At 39.6% G+C, this 27193-nt stretch overlaps 1 protein-coding gene across 7 annotated transcripts in view; it reads left to right on the top strand.

Annotated features, from left to right (window-relative positions):
• ush2a (Usher syndrome 2A (autosomal recessive, mild)) overlaps window positions 1-27193 on the top strand; it is a 395330-nt gene that overhangs the window by 294209 nt on the left and 73928 nt on the right. For all 7 annotated transcript variants that reach the window (XR_009821723.1, XM_062025662.1, XM_062025687.1 and 4 more), the window contains 7 exons: window positions 5455-5562; window positions 6411-6594; window positions 9016-9173; window positions 10945-11103; window positions 12120-12282; window positions 16030-16247; window positions 16325-16461. Coding sequence is in view for 6 of the 7 variants with exons in the window: in XM_062025662.1 (XP_061881646.1) it covers window positions 5455-5562; window positions 6411-6594; window positions 9016-9173; window positions 10945-11103; window positions 12120-12282; window positions 16030-16247; window positions 16325-16461 (1127 nt within the window). In the remaining variant the exon portion in view is untranslated. The remainder of the gene's footprint in view (window positions 1-5454; window positions 5563-6410; window positions 6595-9015; window positions 9174-10944; window positions 11104-12119; window positions 12283-16029; window positions 16248-16324; window positions 16462-27193) is intronic.

The following is a 27193-nucleotide window of genomic DNA, read 5'->3' as shown; positions in this document are numbered from 1 at the left end:
AAAATGAACATTTTTAGAATCTATTATTTATTTATTCATTTTTTAATCGATTAAGAATTGTTACAAATAAGAATCGCGATTCATTCGGAAATCTTTTTTTTTTTTGACACCCCTACTTAAATAAGCTATCCGATCAATGTGCAGGACATTCTGCTTAATGAAAAACATTAATTTTACAGTCAATTTTATTGTGCATTTATACATTTTATTACCAGGGCATCAAATTGCAGTGATTTGGTGGAATGGCTCATTAATATCTATTGTGTAAAGTGGCTGTACGAACATTAATTACATGACAGGTATGTTGCGGACACAGGCCCACCTTTTTTAATCAGTAAAGTAATTTTATCCAATCAGAGCTCACTTCATCAAAAGAACCAGACATTAGATGTCAAGCACAGCCTGGGTCTCCTCGTGTGAGTGTACCCTTCTCTTAATTGTGCAAGTGACTCTTTAAAATGCAAACACAAAGAAATAAAGTCAACTATAAAGTATGGTATCAGTCTTCCATCACAGGCATCAGCTTTGCCAGTAACCAACACACTATTGCCATGGTTCCTGTGGTTAGTGTGTGTGCACCATGCAAACATTGGCAAACATAAATAGTAATGGGCAGTAATACTGTAAAGGCCTAATGTGCCAACATGTGCATGTAGCCCCTCTTATACAGTATGTATACACACACACACACACACACTCAGCCTGAAACATCCTGAGGGAAACCCTGCACACCCAACACTGTCTCGCTCTCTGTTAACTCTGTGTATCTGCTGTCTGACACTTAAAGCAGAGCTCATCAACAATGCTCAGAAATTTACCAGCTTTCCATAAGTACATATGTGTTATTGCAAAAAGGCTTTGAGTGGTGCTAGAGCAAACGAAACAAGACAACAATAAAAAGGAGACATGCTGTATAGGTTTCAATAATGATTGCTGCTGTTTAAAGTGACACTTTTCGTCTTAACGCGCAGTTCTCACAGGTGTGTCGTAACACACACACGCCACATCAACAATATATAATGATAATAATAATAATATATATATAATATATTATAAGAACATAATATTTTTAACAATCAGCAATTTGTAAATTTGGTGGAATGGCTCATTTATATCTATTGTGTAAAGTGGCTGTATGAACATTAATTACATGACAGGTATGTTGCGGACACAGGCCCACCTTTTTTAATCAGTAAAGTAATTGTATCCAATCAGAGCTCACATCATCAAAAAAACAGACATTAGGTGTCAAGCACAGCTCGGGTCTCCTCGTGTGAGTGTACCCTTCTCTTAATTGTGCAAGTGACTTAACACTTAATTTGTCTATACACTCAATAATAACACATTTTGCAAGTAGGGCAAAATCTCATATTCATTATCAAATCCGAGTAATTGCTTAACACGCCCAAGTATGTTTCTGCTTACAGTTGAGCAATGATTTCCTTCAGGAAAAGTAACAAATAGGCTTGTTATTAATAGCATTTTAGCTGTTTGCAATTATGACACTTCATAGAAAGAATTAAGCACTGCTGTTCAAAAGTACCCCATGTGAATCGATATTAAACATTGCCGTCATTAGCTCACGATGAATGATTGCCTGCAATTATATAGATTATGGCATTAATCATGTGTTTAATTGGCCTTTTGTAGGCTCATTATTAATTCACAAAGGCAGGGAATAGAGTATGTTATTTTATTTATTAATGATTTCTATCTTTTTTTACGCTGGCTGCAGTGTGCTTTCTGATTGGTCTGTGCTACAGCAAAGGTGTCAAGTGTGTAGACATGGTGCAATGGCATAAGACAGGAACTTTTCTTTTCATGTAACCATCCCTTCTCATCAGTGTCAGTGTTAAAGAAAAAAAAAACCCACTGTAACTTCCGTATGAATTCTACTGTGAGCTACTGAAAGAAAGAAAAATTAGATGCGGCAGATATTTGACAGGTTTCCTTCCCTCTCCCGTGTTCATAGCACAGAAATGTGCTATTATATCTGAGGTACTGTATGTGCTCAAACACATTCTACAGAGTTTCTACATCTGCATTAATTCATAAAATTGAAATGTATAATTGAAATGCGTTTTCTCAACAACAACAACACCGGTCTTGACATTCTAAAGATCCCTTGTGGAAATAAAGGGTCTGTAATATGGGGTTAGTGTTGCTTGTCACATAATTGTATCTTTATTAATGTGATACAGTAACATGATACCATGCATTTTGCAAATATGCTTGTGTGTTTACATTGATAAAATGACAATATTATTCACATTCACAGTCATTCCAACATTGACAACACTAATAACTGTTTTTACTAATGTTCTTACTAATACAAAATGCATGCTTTAAGGCAATAGGTAAAACATTACTTATTTACTTCCGAATTTGGAATGTCTGTTTTCTTTGTATATTTGTATCTATAGGTTAGTGTATGCATGCATTTATAAATCTGATCTCAGTGTTCTAGATTCAATAGAATTCAGTTTATTTTGAACATGTTCAAACTTCACAAGCACACATTTTACTGAAGTGATCAACCGTTCAACAGGAGTGGGAAGAAGCAGAGCTTGTCTGGTCCCACCCCTGTGCCATAAGCAGCAAACAAAATTTGAGACACATCACAGAGCCTCAGAGAGGAAGTCTAACTCTCCAAAATGTAGAAGATATGGTATTAAGGGACGGCGTGGCGAAGTTGGTAGAGTGGCTGTGCCAGCAATCGGAGTGTTGCTGGTTACTGGGGTTCAATTCCCACATTCTACCTTCCTAGTCACGTCCGTTGTGTCCTTGGGCAAGCCACTTCACCCTTTGCCTCTGATGGCTGCTGGTAGCGCCTTGCATGGCAGCTCCCGCCATCAGTGTGTGAATGTGTGTGTGAATGGGTAAATGTGGAAATACTGTCAAAGCGCTTTGAGTACCTTGAAGGTAGAAAAGCGCTATACAAGTACAACCCATTTATCATTTATTATTAAAGCCCTCTCTTTCCTTCCATATATTCTTCTTCCTGATCATGATTTTGTGAATCTTTTGCAGACATAAATCTAATGCTATTCTTGGTTCTTTACACTTTGCTACATTTTCATTACATTTGTAATTTCTCATGGTTCCCTCTGTTGTTTCATTCACCCTCATGTCGCCTGTCTGTGGCTCCTTATGTTGTATATCAGGTGACAGTTGGCTCCATTATCTTATCATATTCTCTGATGCAAACAAGCAATGGCAAACTGTCAATAAAATTCAATTTTGGGTCAGTTATTTTTATTGACTCCCACAACACACATACTGTAGTCTTATAGCAGCTCTTTAATAAGAGGTCTCTTTTTTGTTCTACATATTAGTCAAAGTTTTTACTGTTCTTACAATAACAGTCACAACATTGTCACATCACAATGCTCTCCACCCGTTTTTCACTTCTCGGTGATCACTGTTAAAATGATTGAAGCTTCCTCTCTTGTTTCATAATCAGGCATATAAGCACACGCCTGCATGTATGAGAGTGCTCTCCCATACATACAGGCACACACACACACACACACACACACACACACACACACACACACACTGGTGGAGACGTAGGGTTCTCACTTCTGCAGCAGAACAACACTGCCCTCTTTAGGATGAGTGATTTTCTGTGTGTGTGTGTGTGTGTGTGTGTGTGCGTGTGCGTGTGCGTGTGCGTGTGTGTGTGTGTGTGTGTGTGTGTGCGTGCGTGCGTGATTTGAATAAGAAGTACATAAGTTAATAATGTTAAAGACAGTAGTCAAATAATTATTTTGGATTCTTTAGAAAATGGATGGATGGATGGTTATCATTTGTCATGCACACTTGAAAGTCTCATTTTTATCAGTTTTAAAGCCATTGCCATGTGTATTATGTGCATTATCAGGTTAACTACATGTGATGTTACATGTCTAACAAATAAGGTTGCTGCATTTTATTCAGTGTTCCACTAAAAGACATCAGAACATTGGTGACTTTTACTATGCAACAGTTACATTACTGTATATGCATGCTTTGTAAACGGTGCAACGCAGTCTTTACTAATTAACCCTGACTGACAGATTTTCTTTATTAAACACAAACACAGGACAAAAGTGAGAACACACACACACATACACATTGATCAGTGGTAGTGTTAAGTACGGGGGGCCCCACAAGGCATGTTAAGCAGTAGGGAACAATGCGAGGAAACTGGGGGGAAGGTCTCCGCTGAGCATTATCCAAGTGTTTGTGTGTCGCATGTGGTCCATAACGGCTGACTCGCAGCAGAGATGCACAGTTGGGTGTCTTTCTACATCCCCCCTCAATATCAAAACATGCGCAGTGGGGGAGGACATATCAGTTAAGTTATTGGCAAAATGATGTCAATAATATATTTATTTAAGTAGTTTGTGCATTATAATGCAATCAAAATGTACATTGGCTTATCAGATTTGAAATTCTAAAGTCCTATACTGCAAGATGGAAATGAAGAAAATAGGACATTTCACTTCCATATAAAACATTGAATTTAATGTATGATCCTTAAAGTGAGGATAAATAATGTATTCATCGTTGAACAAATCTATTAAATCAATATTATTTATAGCATGCTGTAAAATTGCACAGAATATATGTATAACATATTCACTTATACATATTTCTGCAACCCCCATCCTGCGATGCCAAAGTCTATTGTTGGAGTCATTATTTGAGCTGAAGTTGTTTTACTCCCTTCGTTTTGTCATAAATTTGATTTGCAAGCTGTTGTATGTAGTCAGCTGCTAAGTGAATGACCATAAAACATTCAGTCAATTCCCACGACACCTTGAAATATTTGCATTGGACTCTTTAGATCGGCCACCTTCCACCTCAAACATGGCACTACTTAAAAATAAACAGATAAAAAATAGCAAATAAATGTTCTATCAATTTGATATTTCCCCCCAATAACAAAAATGGCAGCCACCTGAAGATCCACTCAAGGGGTTATGTGATTTCTTTAAGACTGCATAGCGAGGGCCCCTATTAATAAATCATGTCAGGACGCCGTAGCCTAAACGCATACCAAGGTATCATAATTATCATAGATCAAAAGCTGATGACATTACAGCGTCGGACCGCTCCCATCCCGTGTCAGCTCCGCAGCTGCCCGTCTTTACGTTGTTTCATTATTGAGTTATGGCATGCATAATTTAGCACAGACAGATATGGATCCATCCGTTGAGAGTGGCAAGAATGGAAGGAGGGTGGATTGCGGGATCAGGAAGAGAGCAAAGGATGAATGTTGGGAAAGACGTCATTCAATGTCCCTCTTGGACTTTTTACACTTATTTCACCTTTTGTAACTGTTCTATAATCCCTAGCGCAATATATTTCTCTAAAAAGAAAACTAACAAATAGGACCTATGCATGTAATGTTGCATTAAGTGGATGTTTGTATACATACAAGTGATTATTTCTCCCTGTGATGTACAGGTTTGCAGCCATTCACAAACTACACGTTTGTGCTGGTGACCTGCACAACTGTGGGATGTAGCACCAGTTCACCTTCTACGGGACGCACCCAGCAAGCTGCTCCCACTGGTACCGTACAAACACTCTGTTTTGTCCACTCCAACTGGAGACATAACTCTTAAAAGCCTACACTTAAAATGGTTTCATGAACAGTAAATGGCGTTAATATTTGATTCATTAATTCACTTATTTACATTATGTTTAAATGTCTAAGAACAATATTTACTGTTTTTAGATGCTCACTTCCATGCTTTTCTCTGCACTGATTGTTTATAGCATACTTTATTTCCCATCCACACATATTCAACATGTACTCTTACAACTCATTATTGACCAGCAGTATTCTATCTCTATATTGTTTTGTGCTACATTCAACCTCTTTAGTCCCTCATCAGGCTCCTCCCCTTCTTTCCCCCTTCTCCACTTATTGTGTCTTCATGTCATTGGCGACGCTGCCAGATAAATCAATCACATCAACTTAAATTAATTAAATTGTGTAATTTACAGTAACGTTTTCTCTATCTAAGGTGTGATGCTTGATTAGTAAAAAAAAACAAAAAAAACCACACATTAAAAAATTGGAAGCGTATAATATATCATATTAAAAAAGTGTGGATGTCCTTTTATAGTGGAATTGATTTACTCTCTCTATTCTGTTTGTTTCTATTTTATTTTCTGCAGGACATAACTGTTACCTCTGATAAACAGAATGTCATACATGATTGAAAGCCACAGTCAATAATATCAAATACTGATCAATCCATTTGAGCCGATTCTAAGATAAAAAAATATATATATGGAGATGTCTTCTTTATATTATTTATTGTGTCAGTTTAAAGGCATTCATACAGTAATGAAGTGAAAAAGTGAATAATCATCTAAACTGACGCGGAATTGTTTATCCTTTCCACATGTAGGTGTCTGGCCAAGACCCAGACATGTGATCGTCAACACATCTGTGGTGGAGCTGTTCTGGGATCAGCCGGCCAGGCCTAATGGACTGGTCTTGCGGTACAGACTGCAGAGAGACGGTCACACTGTTTTTACCGGAGACCACCGTGACCAGAATTATACTGACACTAGACTCCTGCCAAACCGCAGGTACACATGTGCACTCGACTTCCACGCATGAGCCCGAAAACACCTGCAATAGCACACTGCACTCGTCGCTCTATAATTAATTTAATTCCAGATTTGCGTGTGCTGTACGGGTGGTGACCCTGCGTTTTCCTCTGAGGACTGCACTCTTATACGTCTGTTTGTGCCATTTAATGATCAAATATTTGACATGCCAATGATGCACATTCCCACACAGTGAAATCACAAATCTGATCTGACTCTTAGTGGCCGATCAGCAGAGCGTAGATTTGATGTATTTGTTTATTTTCATTTAACCTGTATTAATCTGCTTTTTTCAGAGTGTGATTTGCTGTTTTAATTATTAGGGGAGTGAAAAATGATTCCCATGCTCAACCTCTCAACCTCTTCATCCCAGTATTTCGATAGATAGATACAGTAGATAGATAGATAGATATACGTGTGCAAAATCAGAGCAGATATCTCTTTAACATAGATAAAGAATATAAGGACTTATTTGTATGTGACATTTAATTTTCCCTCATTTCTTTCTGTTTGCCAGAAGGCATCCCCATCCCGACCCGCTTTGCTTTTCTTCCCACTTTTAAAATATACACTTCCTCCCATCTCATCCTCACCCTCTCACCTTATTCCCGTTCTCCTTATTTTCCTAATTTAGCCCTGCAACAGAGAATTACACCAGGAGCACCGGCCCCATTATCTATATGCCGTGTGCTTTCACCCTCTATGTGTATGCCTGTGTACGCTTGTACTGAAGACAGCTCAAAGTGGCCATTGATTATTTATGACGATGTTGATTAGCTGTCACTTCACTTCGGCACTTCAGGAAGTGTCTAAGATGACGAGAGAATTAACCTATTCCCTGTGGCTGGCCCCATAGGACACACATGCACAGCCGCAGGGAAAGGGATGCAAATCGACCACGCACACACGCACACGCACACACACACATTTTAGTTCGTCATAATTTTTGGGGATATCCCATGGTGGTGTTTAAGTTCAGGAAAAAGTCTCTCTGTGATAAATTGTTTAAATTCACCCTCCTACTCAATGTTTTTTTTTTCTTCCTTTCCAAAGTGTATTTTCTATGTTTTTATCTATGCAAGTGGCTCTAATACCTTTTTCCCCGACTGTCTTCTAACCCACTGCTGAGGCACTAATGGCCTCCTGTTTAAAACACTCAGCCTAAGAACAATAACCTAGCACCGCCACCTATTAATGCATGTGTGCCCAAGTTTATAGCAAATTAAAGGCTTTTAATGTTAAATGGCGGCCCACTTACACAGCTAATGTAGGCTTTAGCGTCAGCCAGGCACACGCTCTTAAAAGGGGAATCCATCTTATGATGTCATGGTAGCGAGCGCGTCGGAGGAGGCGGACGGGACAGATGGAAAAGTGCGCTGAGACTGCATGAGGATGATGTATACGTTTGGATGATAATTGTAGTAGAAAGTAAAGCTTTATTGACATTGTTTTTTTTCTAGGAAGATCACTAAAGGCTTCATGATAAAATAACAAATAGAAACAGACAATATCAGCCTGTTAGAGTGTGAAATTAAAATTGATTTGTAATTATTGTGAGGTATAGATAACAAGCAGAGATTTAAAGATTGGTGGACCGTATGAATGCAATGAACAACATAGAAGTCCAGGAGTGAGGTTATCTATGCCTTAAGGGGAATGAGCAGAATATTTTAATTGGCTGTAATTGAGTTTTCCCTCCAGTGGAGTAAAGTTAAAATATGTAATGTTAGTGCCTAATTTTGGACCACTTTACTTTGATAACAATTTTAAAGCAGATTGACTATGGGCGGGGGAAGGGACAGAGGAGAGTACTGATACTTATTTTATGCCTCATGCCATTTTAATGCTAATTTTCAAAAGAAGCCAAGCCGCCTTACTGCTTCAGTCCCAAAATGTTGGGGAATGTTGTGTGTTATGTATTGTATATTATTATTTTATTGTTGACTTAGCCATGATGAGTTCCATTTCCACTGCTGTGATCACCATCTGCAGAATATTTTATCATATTATGTGGTGGCATCACAAAACAAAGCCAAAAAAAATCTAAATACACTTTTCAAGTTCATTCTTTTTAGATATCACTATGTTGAATATGAGGATTTGACCTCCAAGTGTTTATACATCCTTATTGGAGGTCCACTGTGTTTCTGAAATGATCTTATTTATCAAATAAGAAAACCTGAGTATGATCAATATCTCAGATGACTGAACATAATAAAACGTTTACCATAAGCGACTGAAGTAAGCCACATTAGAATAAAATATTTTTATATCACATGATGATGACATTTGCACAACAAAACAGTTAATATGATAATGTGAGGTTTTCTTTTGTGCACAAAAGTGTTAATGTGTAAACTAAGATGTTTTTATAGATGTTCATTCGTATCACCTCTTTAGGTATGTTTATGAACTGGAGGCCAGCACAGGTGGCGGTGATAGTGTGAGTGACAAATACCTTATAAAAACACCAGCCTGGTGCCCCGCTGGGATTCCGGCTCCACACAATGTGACAGTCACAGGCCCCCACTCCATCTTCTTGGCCTGGACCCCTCCTGGTGAGTAGCAGTGCAAACAGATGGATGGTCATTTTCACAGCGTCTTTATCAAAATGACACGCATATTAGTCACCATTGTCATGGTGTCTAATGATATAATTAACTATGACATTAATATTTGTCTTTTAAAGACAGCTTTAGTCTAATGACTTTAAAAGATTAACTCTTATTTAAGATATTTATAACCCTTTCTTGCTACATTAAACCGAGCACTCAAACTTCTCCCTTTGAATCACTTCTAACTGGGGTCAAACCAAAACAAAACCGCAAAGTAGTTTACCAGTCACCTTCTGGCCTTTTTGGACCCATGCATGCACGCACCCACACACCCACATCCCCACACACACACAGTAGCAAACACTCAGGACTGAGTTTCATGCTTATGGGCTAGTGATTGTCTGCCCTAACCCATCTATCGCCAGCTATTATGCTCTCATTAGCATGATTTCCTATCTCGGAAACCGCTTATAGGGCCAACCAGCGAAGACACTTCGCTTTGTTGCGCGTGTGTGTTTGTGTTGTGTTTTGCTTGGGTCTATTTTCCTGTGCAGATGTGTGTGTGTGGGCACGACGCTGTGGAGATATTTCCATAGGCAGGTCTATTCTATTGTCATTATGGGTTGATTTTAAAGGTGAGGAAATATCGTCTGGGTTCTCACGCTTGGTTAGCTCCCTGAGCCCAGAGCTTGGAGTGTCTCTGACTGGTGTGTGTGTGTGTGTGTGTGTGTGTGTGTGTGTGTGTGTGTGTGTGTGTGTGTGTGTGTGTGTGTGTGTGTGTGTGTGTGTGTGTGTGTGTGTGTGTGTGTGTGTGTGTGTGTGTGTGTGTGTGTGTGTGTGTGTGTGTGTGTGTGTGTGTGTGTGTGTGTGTGTGTGTGTGCGCGCGTGTGTGTGTGTGTGTGCCTCTCACTGACAATGTGCCTGTCTGTGTGTACGTACATACACAGGTGTTTGCATCTTCGTATGCATACATTGACAACCAAAACACCACCACATGGCTGTTAAAATGACATTTACAGTACCTTTACAGTATATCTCTGCACTTTAGTAGTGTTGTTTGTGTAGAAATGTAAAAAAGAGCTGCATGGCTATGTTTTGGGATGAAAAGTACTTAACACAACTTGAAAATCACAGTGCCGGTCAAACGTATGTAAGGAAGGGGGGATGTGACGTACTTATAAATATCCTTCAGTTTGTGTGAAAATGTGCTCATATTGAAAGTCCATAGTCAGAAGTGAGTGTGCTGTGTACATTTTTGTGTGAGTGTGTGTGCATATGTAAGTTGGGGGGGTGAATAATTGAAGTCTTTCATTTGTCCAGTAATCAGTTCATTCTCAAAGATATCCAGAGTTCATGAATGTTGAATAACCCATCACAATACAGTTGGCCTGAATTATGGAAAAATCTCCACAGAGAATATTAACAGTCTAGGTGTGTGTGGGAGTTCAGTGTGTTTCTGTATACATTTCGGTGTCTTTGCCTTGTTGTGGGTCCACAGTTAAGACCCATTTTGAGGTCAGAAATATAACCACACTTTTGTATGGTCAAGTTGAAAAAGATCTTCCTGGAAAATAATGTGGACTAATACATCTATCTTACTTTGTAAATATTGAATTAAATGGAGTACTCTATCTCTCGTATTGAAGAATAGCATCTTAAAATGTTCTAATATCTCAGCTATCTTATGCTAACTCATCACACTGTCCAAATACTTCTGGAACCCCCAAAATCTAGTCCAGTCTAATAATCATTCTCCATCTTGCCTTTTCCACAGACCAGTTCAGCATCAGCCAGCCTATGCATTACAACATCCTGTTGAATCCAGGAAGTACCAGTGCCACAATGCATCCTACGGGCCAACACCTGAACCTTACTGTAAAGGGTCTACAGCCTTTCACCACCTACCTTGTCCGAGTGCAGGCATGTCAGAGTGGTTAGTGTCAGATGCAAAGTGCATTATTGTGTCATCTATAAGACTTATGTGACATAAATATACATTTTGGTCCGTTTATCAGGTACCTCACAAAATAAAATACCTAATACCTAAGATCCAAATAACAAGTGCTAAACTAAAAATGTGCACATTATTAGTGGGCATGTTGCGGTTGATCTACTAAGTGTGCAGAGTTGAGCAGAGTTGATAACAAGTACAAAAGTGTTGTAGACCTCTCTTTTTAAAGGAGTTTGCTTGTACTATACCGACTGTGCCCATGGAAGCACTCATTTCCGTCCACATTCATGACATCATATGCTGTAACAGTCCAACCTGTGCTGTCGCTATGTGAATTATGCAGCAGACAATTATAATATGAACTACCTTTTCTGGGCGATATAGAAGTGCAATCTAGACAAAACAACCTATTTTTAGCATGCCGAAGGTGCACTCTGGGTGGTGGCGGTTAAATGCATATTGCAGGATTTGCTTCTGCCCGAGTACAGCTGGCAAAGGCGTCACAGTCTTTACGTTCTTTGAAAAGTAAAAATTAATTATAGTACCGTTAATATTACTACATAAAAACAATAAAGCACTCATTCTTCATGTTTGTAATGAACGATAACAGGAACAACAAAATTGGTGTTTGGATGCAACTCACATTCTCAATTGTCATACAGGTGTAAAAAGACATTAATCATTGTTGATACTAAACAATAATTAACTTTGTTGACAAGTGGTGATGCATATCGTGACAATGGAGTTTACCTGTTTTGAGTCCACCCTTGTGGAAGTTATTCCTTTTTTTGCAATCAGTGTCACGAAAAGCCAAAACATAAGTGTAGAGTGTAAATCAATCATCAAAGAAGAAAACATATTTACAGTATGTGATGCTTGCAGAGATCGCACAATATTTTCAGAGGTCTTATACAGTACAATGTACAAAAGCTACAATAATAAGACTGATTTTCATCTTTTTGTCTTGACCATTAAAAAAATTGTTTTCTCCTATGAAGGGCGGTGTGGTGTAGGAGAGGGTGTTTATGTCCATACTTTAGAAACTGCACCGGATGGTCAAACACCACCCTCAGTAACAGCAGCTGGTTCCGAAGTCTTAGAGATCCGTTGGTCTCCCCCCCAAAATGCCAATGGGCTTGTCACCTCCTACCATATATACAGGTAACATACACAAATGCAATCAATACATGTATCTTGCTATTGCTGCTACAGGTTGTCACTCTCGTCAAGTGTTCAGTGTTACCATTACGGAAGTGTTTCACCTCCTACACAAATAGATGTATATTTTGCAGATTGGGCTTAAAGTTTTAGGTAATGTGTCTTCTAGCATAGCAGCCTCCTATGTGTGTGCATGCGCTACTATTGTGTGTTTTAAGTCACGCTGAAGGTCGCGCTATGCTTGTTGACCAAAGTGTGTGTGATCTGTATGCAGGGTCAGACGGGACTAAGCCCTTTAAGTCCTCAGGAAACACACATTAGCATAGAAGCATACGTACACACTGTGACACACCTGGCATGACGAGACTCAGGCAGACAGGGACTGAAGTAGCAATATCTCTCTCTCTTCTTCTTCTCTCTTTCTGTCTCTATGTCACACACTCTCAAACACACACGTACGCACACACACACTCACACACACGTACGTCCATTTAAGTTTACCAACACAGTTTGGACTTTACTGCGTGTTATATAAAGATTGTTTAATTTCTTTAATACGTTGGCCGGCAGGGGCAAATGCATGGCAACATCTAAACGCTATAGGCAGAAACACCACAAAACACATGAAACAGAAAAATCTGCAAGTTAAGAATGCTGTAATCATATAAACGCTGCAGGATCGAAAACAAATGCCATAAAAATACTGCAAATGCAAAAAAAACCACCCAAATGAAAATAAACACTGCAAGTTCATGGAACAAAATTGAAGTTGGCCAGGCTCCCAGGAAGTTGAATTTAGGAGCCCCAGACCTGAAATATATCTGCCTTTAAAGTTTAAAGACATGAGTGTTTGTGCACAGAAGTGTTTATGTGTAAATTAAGATGGGGCGGCATGGCGTAGTGGGTAGAGCAACTGTGCCAGAAACCTGAGGGTGACCGGTTCGCTCCCCGCCTCTTACCATCCAAAAATCGCTGCCGTTGTGTCCTTGGGCAGGACACTTCACCCTTTGCCCCCGGTGCCGCTCACACCGGTGAAATGAATGATGAATGATAGGTGGTGGTCGGAGGGGCCGTAGGCGCAAATTGCAGCCACGCTTCCGTCAGTCTACCCCAGGGCAGCTGTGGCTACGAAAGTAGCTTACCACCACCAGGTGTGAATGATTGATGGGTTCAGAAAAACATGTAAAGCGACTTTGGGTACTTAGAAAAGCGCTATATATATCCCAGGTATTATTATTTATTATTATTATTACCCAGTAGAAAGTTATCAGAACTAAAAAGGTATATTTTTCTATGTGTTTGTTTTAAAAATGTAAGTTTGTCAAAGTTATATTGCTAATTTCTTTTAAACGGGAACTGCACTTTTTGGGGAATTTTGCCTATCATTTACAATCATTATGAAAGACATTACGACGAATGTTTTCTATTCTTTCTAATGCATTCTAACTCGTAAATAAACATTAATAAAAGTCCCCTTACAGTGGAGCCAAAGGGAGGTCCTCTATTCCGCCCATAAAATCCAACAAAAAAAAACATCCAAAAAGCGTCATTTACATTTCGTGATTTGAATATTAACCAAGTATTAGTGATATTGTCATTATCAGCGCTAACGCAGACAAAGTGTTTATAGCGGCGCCGTTATCACAAGCGTGTGTGCCAATGTTGTCATGATTGACTGATCAGCTGCTTCCTCGTTTTCCTTGCTTGTCAAACTTTATTGTAGATCATAAATCCTGTCTATCAACTGGATAGTAGGACGAGGACGTATTCCGAAAAGTTGGTCAACTTTGACAGCCAATTTGACCGGGAAATGGTGAAAACGACACAAAAAGAGGCTTGGTTTCAACCCCTTTTCTTCGCGAGGATTATGAGTCATTCTTCATCTAAATGGGAATATATGAACATCCTAGCAGTCAGCATCCTAATGACAGCAGACATTGCACACTAAGTGATGTTTCATAATGTTTGTTGACTTTCATGAAGTCTGCAGTGAGTAGAAGAAAAAAAAAGTGAATGTCGTGATGCGTTTTTGAAATTAATGCGCCGTGTATGCTTAAAATGATCAAAATACATAAATATTAAATGCTATTATAAATGTGCCCGTTACTACATCACATATACTCACATCATGTATATAAAGCCTTAACGGAAGTCTTTAGATGTTTTTTAAGGGCTTTATAGGCAGAATAGAGCGCCTCGCATAGGCTCAATTGTGCGTAAGCAGACTTTTGATTGTATTTATTTAATATTTAGAATACATTAAAAAAACATGACTGTCTTCTCTTTCATAATAATTGTGAACAACAGGCAAAATTCCCAAAAAAGTGCAGTTCCCCTTTAACTGCATTCATTTTTTTGACCCATCAAATGCTAATCAGGAAGATCGTCATTACATTCTTTTATTAAAATCATTAAGATTAAGATTAAAGTACCAATGATTGTCACACACACACTAGATGTGGTGAAATTTGTCCTCTGCATTTGACCCATCCCCTTGGGGAGCAGTGGGCAGCAGCGGCGCCGCGCCCGGGAATCATTTTGGTGATTTAACCCCCAACTCCAACCCTTGATGCTGAGTGCCAAGCAGGGAGGGAAACGGGTCCCATTTTTATAGTCTTTGGTATGACTCGGCTGGGATTTGAACTCCAACCTACCGATCTCAGGGCGGACACTCTAACCTCGGTCATGATCTAAAGTGGGCCAGTCTGAGGCAGGAAAATCCATGGTTGAAAAAGTGTCCCACTACGGCTGTGGTGTTTCTGTAAAAGAGTGTTTGTGTCCATTTTGTGTTGACCTGTTTAAAAAAAAACATAATGTTTACTAAACAAATAAATGATAAACTAAAATTTGCATAAAGCAAACATATTGTCCAGTCCGAAGTTGATAGCATTAAAAACTTATTCAAGATAAAAAAAAACTAATCTATGATTAACATGATTGATTACAAGTTAATTAAATAGTTTAATCATTTGACAACCCTAATAAGAATTTTTCCCTTTGTCTTTAAAGTGAGGTAATTCTCAGGTCTTGTTCCCATGGTTGCTCCTGGTAGCCTAGCTTACTCCTGTTTTTAATCAATCCATCACAATTTATTTGTATAACTCCTAATCACAAGTGCCTCGAATTACTTCACAAACCACAACGACATTCTCGGATCTGAACCCACATCCGGGCAAGGAAAAATTCCAAAAGCTCCGTGGCCATCTGGTAACCTCTCAATGCTGGAGAGGAGGAGCAGAGCAGAAAAGAAAAGCGGCAGGGCACCTGGTCTTAACAAGGGTCTATTTAACAGCAAGAGTATATAAATTATTTAAAGGTGAGACTTGAATGCTTCTATTTAGGTATCATCTCTAACTCTTGCTGGTATGGCATTCCAGAGTACTGGAATCCAAATAGAGTTCTGTGAAGTTGCAGCATTTATCTTCATGCATGTTTGTGTTCGTTTTTGGCATTTGCAGCATTTTTCATTTGCTTTGGCTTTTAATTTTGTAGTATTTTTGGGATTGCATCCTTTTAATGTGCAGCAAACTCCAGGTGCATTTGTTTTATGGTGTTTGCAGGGTTTTTTCTGTGTTTGGAGCGTTTTGAGGTTGCTGCACATTTGCCCCATCAGCCTTCGTAGTTTATATTTGTAAACGATATATACTATAAAAAAATAAATGAAGAATATCCTTACATAGTGTAGCTTGATAGAGTACTGTGAAAAATAAAGAACTACATTAAATTAATATTATCGTGTTTCTCCCTAAGGTCCCCAGTGGAAACAGAAGAGGAGCTGCTGGTTTTCATCTGGACTAGTGGGCCGCTAGAGTTTTTTGATGCAAGCCCTTCCTTGCTGCCCTTCACCTCCTACCGATACAGAGTTCAAGCGTACAACTCTAAAGGCTCAACTCTGAGCCACTGGACACTAGCCCGAACCCTGTCAGCCGCACCAAAAGATATGGCTCCTCCCACTGCCACACCCACTGGTGCGTCACTTGAAAACTTCATTGAGTTTTTGTTCTTCGTTTGATGACTGAACATTAATCCTGCATATTCTACACAGGTGCATACGCTATCCATCTGAAATGGAGTGAACCAATACAGCCCAACGGTGTCATTTCGAACTATAAACTACTTTACAAGAAGCGCCAGCTGGACCCGACGCTCAACTCACCTGCAGTGATTGCACTCACTTTAGAGGTAAAAATGCAAGCATACACACTCTCTAATGCATTCTTTATTAAAGTCACTCACAATTGTAATAGAATACTAGAACTGTACCAAAAAATCTGAATGCAAAGATAACTAGAAAAGCACTCAGAACGCAGACCTCCGCCAGGCCATATTTACTAATACTAAGTAACCCCTTCTCCTTGTTATGAGACATCTTGACTCTGCACACATCCACACAAGGATTTTATTTGTGGATTGTTTCTCTGCTTTTAACACCGTACACACAAACACTCTGCTGCACCGCCTCTGGGACATTCATGTCCACCCCACGCTGGTTTTATGGATATAAGAGTTTTTTTACATGAAAGACCACAACAGGTGTTTTAACTGGTTTTAATTCCAGTTAACTGGTTTTAAACAGATCTCCCCCAGAGTTGTGTTTTATCTTCAATTGTCTTCTCTGTTTACACGAACAATATCTCTTGCAACAGTGAAATAATGACACTTTTTAAGTATGCAGATGACATGAACCTGGTTGCACAAATAACACCACTGTTCTAAACCAATACCAGCAAGCAGTCAACAACTTGGTCCAGGCATTTGGTGAAGACTAAGCTAAACATCACAAAAACTAAGAAGTTGTGCTGTGGGGGCAGGGAAAAAACAACATTACCTTTTTTCTAACCACTTAGGCCCCTTCTACACTCTGTGTTATCCAGGCTATATCCCACCTAAGCTTATCCTTGTCCACACACACACAATGCCACTGTTTAGGACCCCCTCTTCCATCCGTCCGCCAGCACAATGCGAGCTATTACGCATGCGCGAAAAGAAATGCGCGCGTCATTCGTTACCTCTGACCTGGAAGTGTATTCTTACTCTGTGTTTCAATGTAGCCTATTGCCACATTTATTTTACAGTAAACCTTGCTTGCTTCACCATCAGCAGCTGTTAGACTATCCCTATTGTAGTGAATCACACCTAAGCCATCATACAGGAATCATATCTTTAATGGACGTGTGAAAGTAAACAATGTGATAAAGAACATTTTACAACAATAAATCTAGGGATCTAGATGTCTGGTCAGGACACTGTGCTTGTATGCTGAAAGTGGCGGTCGTACTTGACGGCATGTTGGAGATATTCAGTTACGTCAACGGTAGGGATGTCACGGTATGAACATTTCTTATCACAGTTACTGTGTCCAAAATGATTACAGGTTATCATTATTATCGCGGTATTTTTATATGTGCTCAAAATTTTCAAAAAGTACTCATACTGAAATCTTTTAACCGAGTTTTATTTAAAAAAGCCTAAGACATTCAAAATGATTTCCTTTGTAGAAGAAACATTATTGTAGATTAAGAATACTGTTGCATGGACCTCAAGTAGAATTTGAATGTGCACATGAAAACAACACAAGCATTATAGTTTCAAGTTTATTCACAATACCATATTACAATTACAACAGTAGTGAATATCCATTTAAGGATGGTGGTAAGTGAAAGGGTCCCCCAGATAAGCTAGAAGAAGCTTTTGGCAGGGGGTCCAGAGGTCAGTATATGCATGGAATGCTGAAACATGGTGGCAAGCACAAAAACGCGATATGACAAACACAAAATAGGAGCACAAAAGAAAGCATACACATACATACATACGTACATTCAACCACACACAACCCAACAGTAGTCTACCCCAAAGCCACATGTGGCAATGCTAATCCTCTAAAGGAGCACTAGCCATTCACATGAGGCATTAGAGATAGGTGGTTAATAGGTATGATTTCAGTTTCTTTTTGAAGTTGGAGAATGAATATAGCATCTTTGGTCCCCTGCATACAACACTTAGAGCAGTACAAGCCAGTAGACAATGTTTACCTGATATCAGGTCAAAGTTACAAGTGTTGTGGGCATGCTGGGGACGATAGATAGGAACTAAGCTACAGAGCCTGACATTCAGCCTGTGGATGACTTGATAGGTTAGACAAGCATTGTGATAAATATTGAACTCTGTCAGTCTTAAGAGATGATAATTATGGGATAGATGTCGAGTGGGGGCATTAAACTTGGACCAAGACAGGGCCCGTATGATTTTCTTTTGCATGGATTCTAATTTGTGACGGTAGCTAGGGAAGGTGTTACACCAGATGACATTACAGTAGTTTAGATGTGGTTCAAAGAGAGTTTTGTATAGAGTAAGTAGAGCATAATGAATATATATAAACAAAGTAATATAGCAAAAACAAAATAATAACATAAATAAATGAAAATAAGTGTGAAAATTGTGCAAGATGGCACCTTAAGGATATAAGAAATAAACAAAACAAATGTAAGAATTGTGCTAGATGGCACCTAAAGGCCATAAGACGTAACTGCACTTTTTTTCCATATAGCTGTTCAATGATTATGGCCAAAATAATAATTAAGATTATTTTTATCAATATTGAAATCATGATCATTAATCACGATTATTCATTATGTTGGATAAAAGTGTTGGGGTGAGGTGTGAACGTGACGCCATAATGTAATTTGTAATATTTAATAAAAAGGCTAAAGATAAACGTTATCCATATATCTAAAGACAAATATTTGTGTTTTTGTTCATTACTAGTATCAACGTATCAGTTTTTTTTATTACATGATGCCTTTATCTCAATTTTTACATTTTGGTAGAGAAAAGTATTTTTTTAAGTTATGTAAATTTAAACTAATTTACTAATCTATGTACATGTATATGCTGTATCAGGACAGATCCTTTAGTTTGAACAGAAATATAAGTATAGGAATTAACTATACACCATAAAAAACTTTAATGAAATGCTATGCCACAATAATATTTTTAAAGTAATAACTTTGGTGAAACCCACAAGTCTTTTTTTTTTATATCAAATTAAAACACAAAGCAGTTTGGCTAATGAAGATAAAGTCAAATTAACAAGCTTTGTTCTTTTCCAACAACACCATGTGGTTCAATGCAACAGTTTGTGCAAAAGAATAAACAAGAGTGATACCTCCCGCATCTATTACACAATCTTTGCATCCCAGCATGCTGATACTTCATAGCCTGTGTTCAATTCGATGAGATGACAAAAGATTTGAGCTAGTATTGATGTTATTGGAACAATGACAAAGTTAGCAGGTAAATAAATGATGTTTGACCGTCCCAGTAAACAAACTAAAGATTTTATAAACAAGTTGTGGCAATGTTCCCTACGTATTGTCTGCTGCACGTTTCCTCAGGTCATTAACTCAGTCAAAGCAGGACGCTGTGTTGGGAAAATTAAAGCAACATCAAATATTGTTCTCCTTAGCTGTATACTTTGTGTGGCACAAATGTGTCTGTCTGTAATATTGTCCACACTTGTTGCCATCTAACAGCAGTGCACTCTTAATCGCACGCCGAGATTCTTTACTACAGAAGTGAAGCGAGGGAAATAAAGTGAAACAAAGCGTTTACTGCGAGGGGAAATCTTCTGGAGCAAGATCTGTGTAGTTGCTTTTCGCCATGTTTTCAGAATCAGAATCAGAAATACTTTATTAATCCCCGAGGTGAAATTAAAATTTTCAGCACAATACCATTCAAGAGCAGACAAACATTACAGGGAGACAGAACAGGATCGCTGACGGGTCTGCCAACTTCCGGCGGCCCTTACAAAAAAGAGATACAGGTAAACAATGTGGGGGGTGAGAAAAAAAATTGGTCTAAGCCTGGGCCCCTGGAGAGAGGGTCCAGATTGAGGCCAAGGGAAAAAATAACTCATAGCCATAGCACACATTCCTCTTACATGTGTGTAAGAGGGAAACATCGAACACAAAGGACATTAAAAGAGCAGAGCTGATGCAACCAGCCACGTCTACATACAGCTATGAATAAAAAGTAAAAGAAACATATACACTGTGGTGGCCTCTGCTGTGTTCCACGCCATCGTCTGCTGGGGTGGAGGGAGCTTGGCCAGAGACGGGAGCAGACCCAACAAAGCAACCAAGAGAGCCGACTCCACTCTCGGCCGCCCACTAACTTGGCCAGTGTCCAGTCCGCATGGATGAGCGAGGATACATCCAAGGAGACTGTGGTGTCCGATACCTGCTCATTCAGCCAAGAAACCGTGAAGCCTGTCTGTCCCGGCGCTCAGCGCTAGCTCCGCAGCCCTGTCTCTTCATCCACATCTCCTCCAGTCTCTCCAAACGGACTCTGGTGTGGCAGAGACTCAGCAGCTGGTCTCCATGGCCAAAAGGCTCCCGGGAGGCAGATCCAGAAGTCCACAAAAAAGCACCGCAGAAGTCACAAAAGTGCCACCCCTTGTCACACAGTCCCAAAGGGTCCCGAACTAAAAGGAGAAAAAAAAATAAAGAAATATAAAATATATATATAAATATAATAACACATGAAAACAAGAGGGAAACACAAAAGGATGACACAAGAGCACAGAGCTCCTGCCAAAAGCAGCCACTACAGCGGCGCCATCTTGTCGAGCAAAACGATGCTGGTGCGCATGCGGCGACTTGGTTTCCAGGAAGTAAGCAGTGTTGCTTAAAATGCGTTAATAAATGACGGTTTTTCGATAATTTTAAATTTAACCATTTGGAATTTCACAGCGGTTTATTATTGTACTGTTTACTGTTACATCCTTAGTCATTGGATATTTTCATTTATGGGCCAAACTACTTTATATCTGGATATGAGTTTTGGTGCACAATGAGTTTTGGTCCATATCACCCAGGGATGTTTAGGGATGTAACGGTAAACGGTATAATGATAAACCCCGGTAAAATTACCAACGGTTAGTAATACTGTTTAAATTATGAATTACCGAAAAACCGTCATTTATCAATGCATTTTAGGCAATACTGCTTACTTCCTGGAAACGATGTCACAGCAGCGCTGGCGCATGCGCACTAGCGTCGTTTGGCTTGAAAATTATGGCGGAACAAACTACACAGACTTTGCTTCGGAGATTTCCCCTTGGAGTAAACTGAGGCAAGCGCTTGGTTTAACTTCATTTTCCCTCGCTCCATTTCCGTGCAGTCTCAGCGTCCGTTTAAAAGCACACTGCTGTTTTTAGATGGAGACAGGTGTAGACAATATTGGAGACAGACGCATCTGCACCACACTAAAACTGTACAGCTAAGGAGAAAACAATTAGATTTTTGCTTTTATTTTCTCAATACATCGTCCATCAGCTGCGACTGAGAGTTAATGAGGTGATGAAACATGCAGCAGTCAAACGTTGCCACAACTTGTTTATAAAGTTTTTAGTTCGTTTACTGGGATGTTCACTCGTCCTTTATTTAACTGCAAACTCAAAGATATGCACCTGGGGATAGGTTGATTAGCAACACTAAATTGGCCCTAGTGTGTGAATGCGAGTGTGAATGTTGTCTGTCTATCAGTGTTGGCCCTGCGATGAGGTGGCGACTTGTCCAGGGTATACCCCGCCTTCCTCCCGAATGCAGCTGAGTTAGGCTCCAGCGCCCCCGCCCCCCCACCCAAACTCCGAAAGGGACAAGCGGTAGAAAATGGATGGATGGATGTATCAGTGTTCAAATAACATAAATACTAGCTATAATATTTTGTCAACTCATCGAACTGAACGCAGGCTGTGGAGATTGTGTATTCGATGTGGGAGGTATCACTCCTCTTTTTTGTAAGCCAAACTGTTGCACTGAACCATGAGGAGGTGTTAGAGAAGAACAAAGCTTGTTTATTAGACTTCATCTTCATTAGCCAAACTGCTTTGAGTTTTGTATTGATATCAAAAAGTAAATACCATGTTTTTTTACATTATCAATCAATCAATCAATGTTTATTTATATAGCCCTAAATCACAAGTGTCTCAAAGGGCTGTACAAGCCACAACGACATCCTCGGTACAGAGCCCACATACGGGCAAGGAAAAACTCACCCCAGTGGGACGTCGGTGAATGACTATGAGAAACCTTGGAGAGGACCGCATATGTGGGTAACCCCCCCCCTCTAGGGGAGACCGAAAGCAACGGATGTCGAGTGGGTCTGACATAACATTGTGAAAGTCCAGTCCACAGTGGATCCAACACATCAGCGGGAGTCCAGTCCACAGCGGGGCCAAAAGGGAACCATCCCGAGCGGAGACGGGTCAGCAGCGCAGAGATGTCCCCAACCGATGCACAGGCTAGTGGTCCACCCGGGGTCCCGGCTCTGGACAGCCAGCACTTCATCCATGGCCACCGGACCTATGCAACTCCCCCTCGCAAGGGACAGGGGAGAAGAGGAGAGAAGAAAAGAAACGGCAGATCAACTGGTCTAAAAAAGGGGGGGTCTATTTAAAGGCTAGATTATACAAATGAGTTTTAAGATGGGACTTAAATGCTTCTACTGAGGTAGCATCTCTAACTGTTACCGGGAGGGCATTCCAGAGTACTGGAGCCCGAATAGAAAACGCTCTATAGCCCGCAGACTTTTTTTTGGCTCTGGGAATCACTAATAAGCCGGAGTTCTTTGAACGCAGATTTCTTGTCGGGACATATGGTACAATACAATCGGCGAGATAGGCTGGAGCTAAACCGTGTAATATTTTATACGTAAGTAGTAAAACCTTAAAGTCGCATCTTAAGTGCACAGGAAGCCAGTGCAAGTGAGCCAGTATAGGCGTAATATGATCAAACTTTCTTGTTTTTGTCAAAAGCCTTGCAGCCGCATTTTGTACCAACTGTAATCTTTTAATGCTAGACATAGGGAGGCCCGAAAATAATACGTTACAGTAATCGAGACGAGACGTAACGAACGCATGAATAATGATCTCAGCGTCGCTAGTGGACAAGATGGAACGAATTTTAGCGATATTACGGAGATGAAAGAAGGCCGTTTTAGTAACACTCTTAATGTGTGACTCAAACGAGAGAGTTGGGTCGAAGATAATACCCAGATTCTTTACCGAGTCTCCTTGTTTAATTGTTTGGTTGTCAAATGTTAAGGTGGTATTATTAAATAGATGTTGGTGTCTAGCAGGACCGATAATCAGCATTTCCGTTTTCTTAGCGTTGAGTTGCAAAAAGTTAGCGGACATCCATTGTTTAATTTCATTAAGACACGCCTCCAGCTGACTACAGTCCGGCGTGTTGGTCAGCTTTAGGGGCATGTAGAGTTGAGTGTCATCAGCATAACAGTGAAAGCTAACACCGTACTTGCGTATGATGTCTTGTTTGTTTTTTTATATCAAAGGTATTTCTTGAAAAACTATTCATGTGACATAGCATTTTGTTAATGTTTTATTGTGTATAGTTAATTACTATACAACATATTTCTGCTCAAACTCTTAATGGATCTGTCCCGATACAGCATCTACATGTACATATAAATGTACATAACTTAAAAAAAAACCTCCCTCTATCAAAATGTAAAAATAGAGATAAAGGCATCATGTAATGAGAAAAACCTAACACGTTGATATTATTAATGAACAAAAAATAAATAAATACTTGTCTTTAGCTATATAGATAAAGTTTATATATAGCCCTTTTATTAGACATTACAAATTACATGATGGTATTGCTTTCACACCGAACCCCAACACTGCTTTACCTAACAATCAGTAATATAGATTTCAATATTGATAAAATAATAATGGTAATTATTATTTTGGCCATAATTGGCAGCCCTATGTATAAGACTAGATGTCATACGTGAACAATATTGTATCTCTATGGACAAAAAGTGCCGTTACATCTTATGGCCATCAGGTGCCATCTTTGAAAATTCTTACATTGGTTTTTATTTTTGAATCTCTTATGTCCATAAAGTGCTGTCTTGCACTAATTCACAAATATTTTAGTTATTTATGTTATTATATTTTTTCTGCCATATTACTTTGTTTGTAATGCTTTTGTTGCTTTCATATGCACATTCAATTTCTACTTAAGGTCCACGGTATAGTGTTTTTAACTGCAATAATGTTTCTTCTACAAAGGAAATAATTTTGAATGTGTTGTTTTGGTTAAAAGATTTCATTATAAATACTTTTTGAACATTTTGAGCATATTTAAAAATACAGAGATAATAATGATAACGGTGATCACTTTGGTCACAATAACCATGGTAAGAAATGTTCATACCGTGACATCCCTACTCGTGTTACAGACTGGGCTAGCACCGTTAAGGAATGTTCTCCTGTGTTTAATTGAGCATTGTCGTAGGCCTTTTGACGGCATTGTGTTTATATGTATGAGTGCACATGTGTACGTTTTGTGAGTGTTAATAATGAAATTGTGACATTTAAGACATTTCATATTGCTATTACATTTTTTCTGTGCTACAAAAAAATGTTTGTACTACTAGTTATTTTCATTTAGTAGCACGGCAAAAAGCTAAGCGTAAAGCTCTGGAGAGTGACAACTGAAACTAAGGACTTTTTATGTCAGCTAACACATTTTAACTTTGGCATACAAATCACTAATTGAATCCATTTTAATCTTTAACATCTCATCCTGATACAACTCACTTACCTCCAAATACAAAACCAAACTCTCCCGTGCCGTTAATCAGGCCAGCAAAATAATCGGTTCAACACAAACTACCCTTTGCAAACTTTATGAATGGTCAGGAGAGCCACCCTGATCACGAACGACCCCTCTCACCCTCTCCACCAGTCCTTCTAGTTACTGCCATCAGGCAGACGCTACAAAATCCGACGAGCCTGGACATTCATCCACAAAAAATCCTTTATTAACCTCTGCTATGATTATTCTGAACAAAATCAAATAGAAACCCCTTTTAAGAAGCAGTTGGTTTTTAACAGTCCTCTTTTAATGTACTGCACTTTTTGTCTTTAATATAAGTTTAATGCAAGTTGTGTGTATTTCGGGGGGTTCTATCTATCTATCTTTAAAGGCCTACTGAAATGAAATTGTTTTATTTAAACGGGGATAGCAGATCCATTCTATGTGTCATACTTGATCATTTCGCGATATTGCCATATTTTTGCTGAAAGGATTTAGTAGAGAACATCGACGATAAAGTTTGCAACTTTTGGTCGCTGATAAAAAAAGCCTTGCCTGTACCGGAAGTAGCGTGACGTCGCAGGTTGAAGGGCTCCTCACATTTCCCCATTGTTTACACCAGCAGCGAGAGCGATTCGGACCGAGAAAGCGACGATTACCCCATTAATTTGAGCGAGGATGAAAGATTCGTGGATGAGGAACGTGAGAGTGAAGGACTAGAGAGCAGTGCAGGACGTATCTTTTTTTGCTCTGACCGTAACTTAGGTAAAAGGGCTCATTGGATTCCACACTTTCTCCTTTTTCTATAGTGGATCACGGATTTGTATTTTAAACCACCTCAGATATTATATATCCTCTTGAAAATGAGAGTCGAGAACGCGAAATGGACATTCACAGTGACTTTTATCTCCACGACAATACATCGGTGACGCACTTTAGCTACGGAGCTAACGTGATAGCATCGTGCTTAAATGCAGATAGAAACAAAAGAAATAAGCCCCTGACTGGAAGGATAGACAGAAGATCAACAATACTACTATCAGGAGACACCGAACCAAACACTGGACCTGTAACTACACGGCTAATGCTGTGCCGCCTGTCGAAGCCTAGCAATGCTGTTGCTAACGACGCCATTGAAGCTAACTTAGCTACGGGACCTCGTCAGAGCTATGATAAAAACATTAGCGCTCCACCTACGCCAGCCCTCATCTGCTCATCAACACCCGTGCTCACCTGCGTTCCAGCGATCGACGCCACGACGAAAGACTTCACCCGATCATCGATGCGGTCGGCGGCTAGCGTCGGATAGCGCGTCTGCTATCCAAACCAAAGTCCTCCTGGTTGTGTTGCTGCAGCCAGCCGCTAATACACCGATCCCACCTACAGCTTTCTTCTTTGCAGTCTCCATTGTTCATTAAACAAATTGCAAAAGATTCACCAACACAGATGTCCAGAATACTGTGGAATTTTGCGATGAAAACAGAGCTGTTTGTATTGTGATACAATGTGTCCGAATACTTCCGTTTCAACCATTGACGTCACGCGCAAACGTCATCATATATAGACGTTTTCAACCGGAAGTTCCCCGGGAAATTTAAAATTGCACTTTATAAGTTAACCCGGCCGTATTGGCATGTGTTGCAATGTTAAGATTTCATCATTGATATATAAACTATCAGACCGCGTGGTCGGTAGTAGTGGGTTTCAGTAGGCCTTTAAAAATCCTGAATCCAGACAGTGATCTAGAGTCCCCTGCCCTAAAAACAATATAATTACTAGTTCTTTATCCCATTCCTGACTCTTAGTGGGGTAATTAATGCAGTGAATGTTTTCCTGTGTACTGACTAGGGTTGTTAACGATAAACCAATGCGACCGGATATCCGGTTCGAGAAGGGCCGGTTCAGCTATGTTGGTTACAGCCCCCCTCGATCGATAAAATTATCGCGCCGAACAAGAAATCATTTGCCAGGTTTTGTCTTTAAAACAACACAAGAGCCAGGGTTGTCCTTGAAAAGAGTCACGCACTTGTTACGTTACTTGCGTAATAGGAGACAAAAATAGACGTACATACATGGTATGTACATACATGGTTGTCGTGCGAGACTAGCAATAAGTTGTGATAGTTTATCTTTAAAACAACGCAAGAGTCACGTTTGCACGCCAAATAACTAACCACGATTTCCACAAGATACGTAACTTCAACAGTATGGACGGTCTCCGTGCCGTGCCGCCTGCAATAGTGTAACATTCAAAGTAATGGAGGCTCAGACAGATTTCCAGTTTGTCT

The sequence above is a fragment of the Entelurus aequoreus genome, linkage group LG02 (genome assembly GCF_033978785.1).
Source record: "Entelurus aequoreus isolate RoL-2023_Sb linkage group LG02, RoL_Eaeq_v1.1, whole genome shotgun sequence".
In the NCBI taxonomy this organism is placed as follows: Eukaryota; Metazoa; Chordata; class Actinopteri; order Syngnathiformes; family Syngnathidae; genus Entelurus; species Entelurus aequoreus.
Note: the sequence above shows the minus strand (reverse complement) of the source record. Positions and strands in the feature narration are given on the sequence as shown.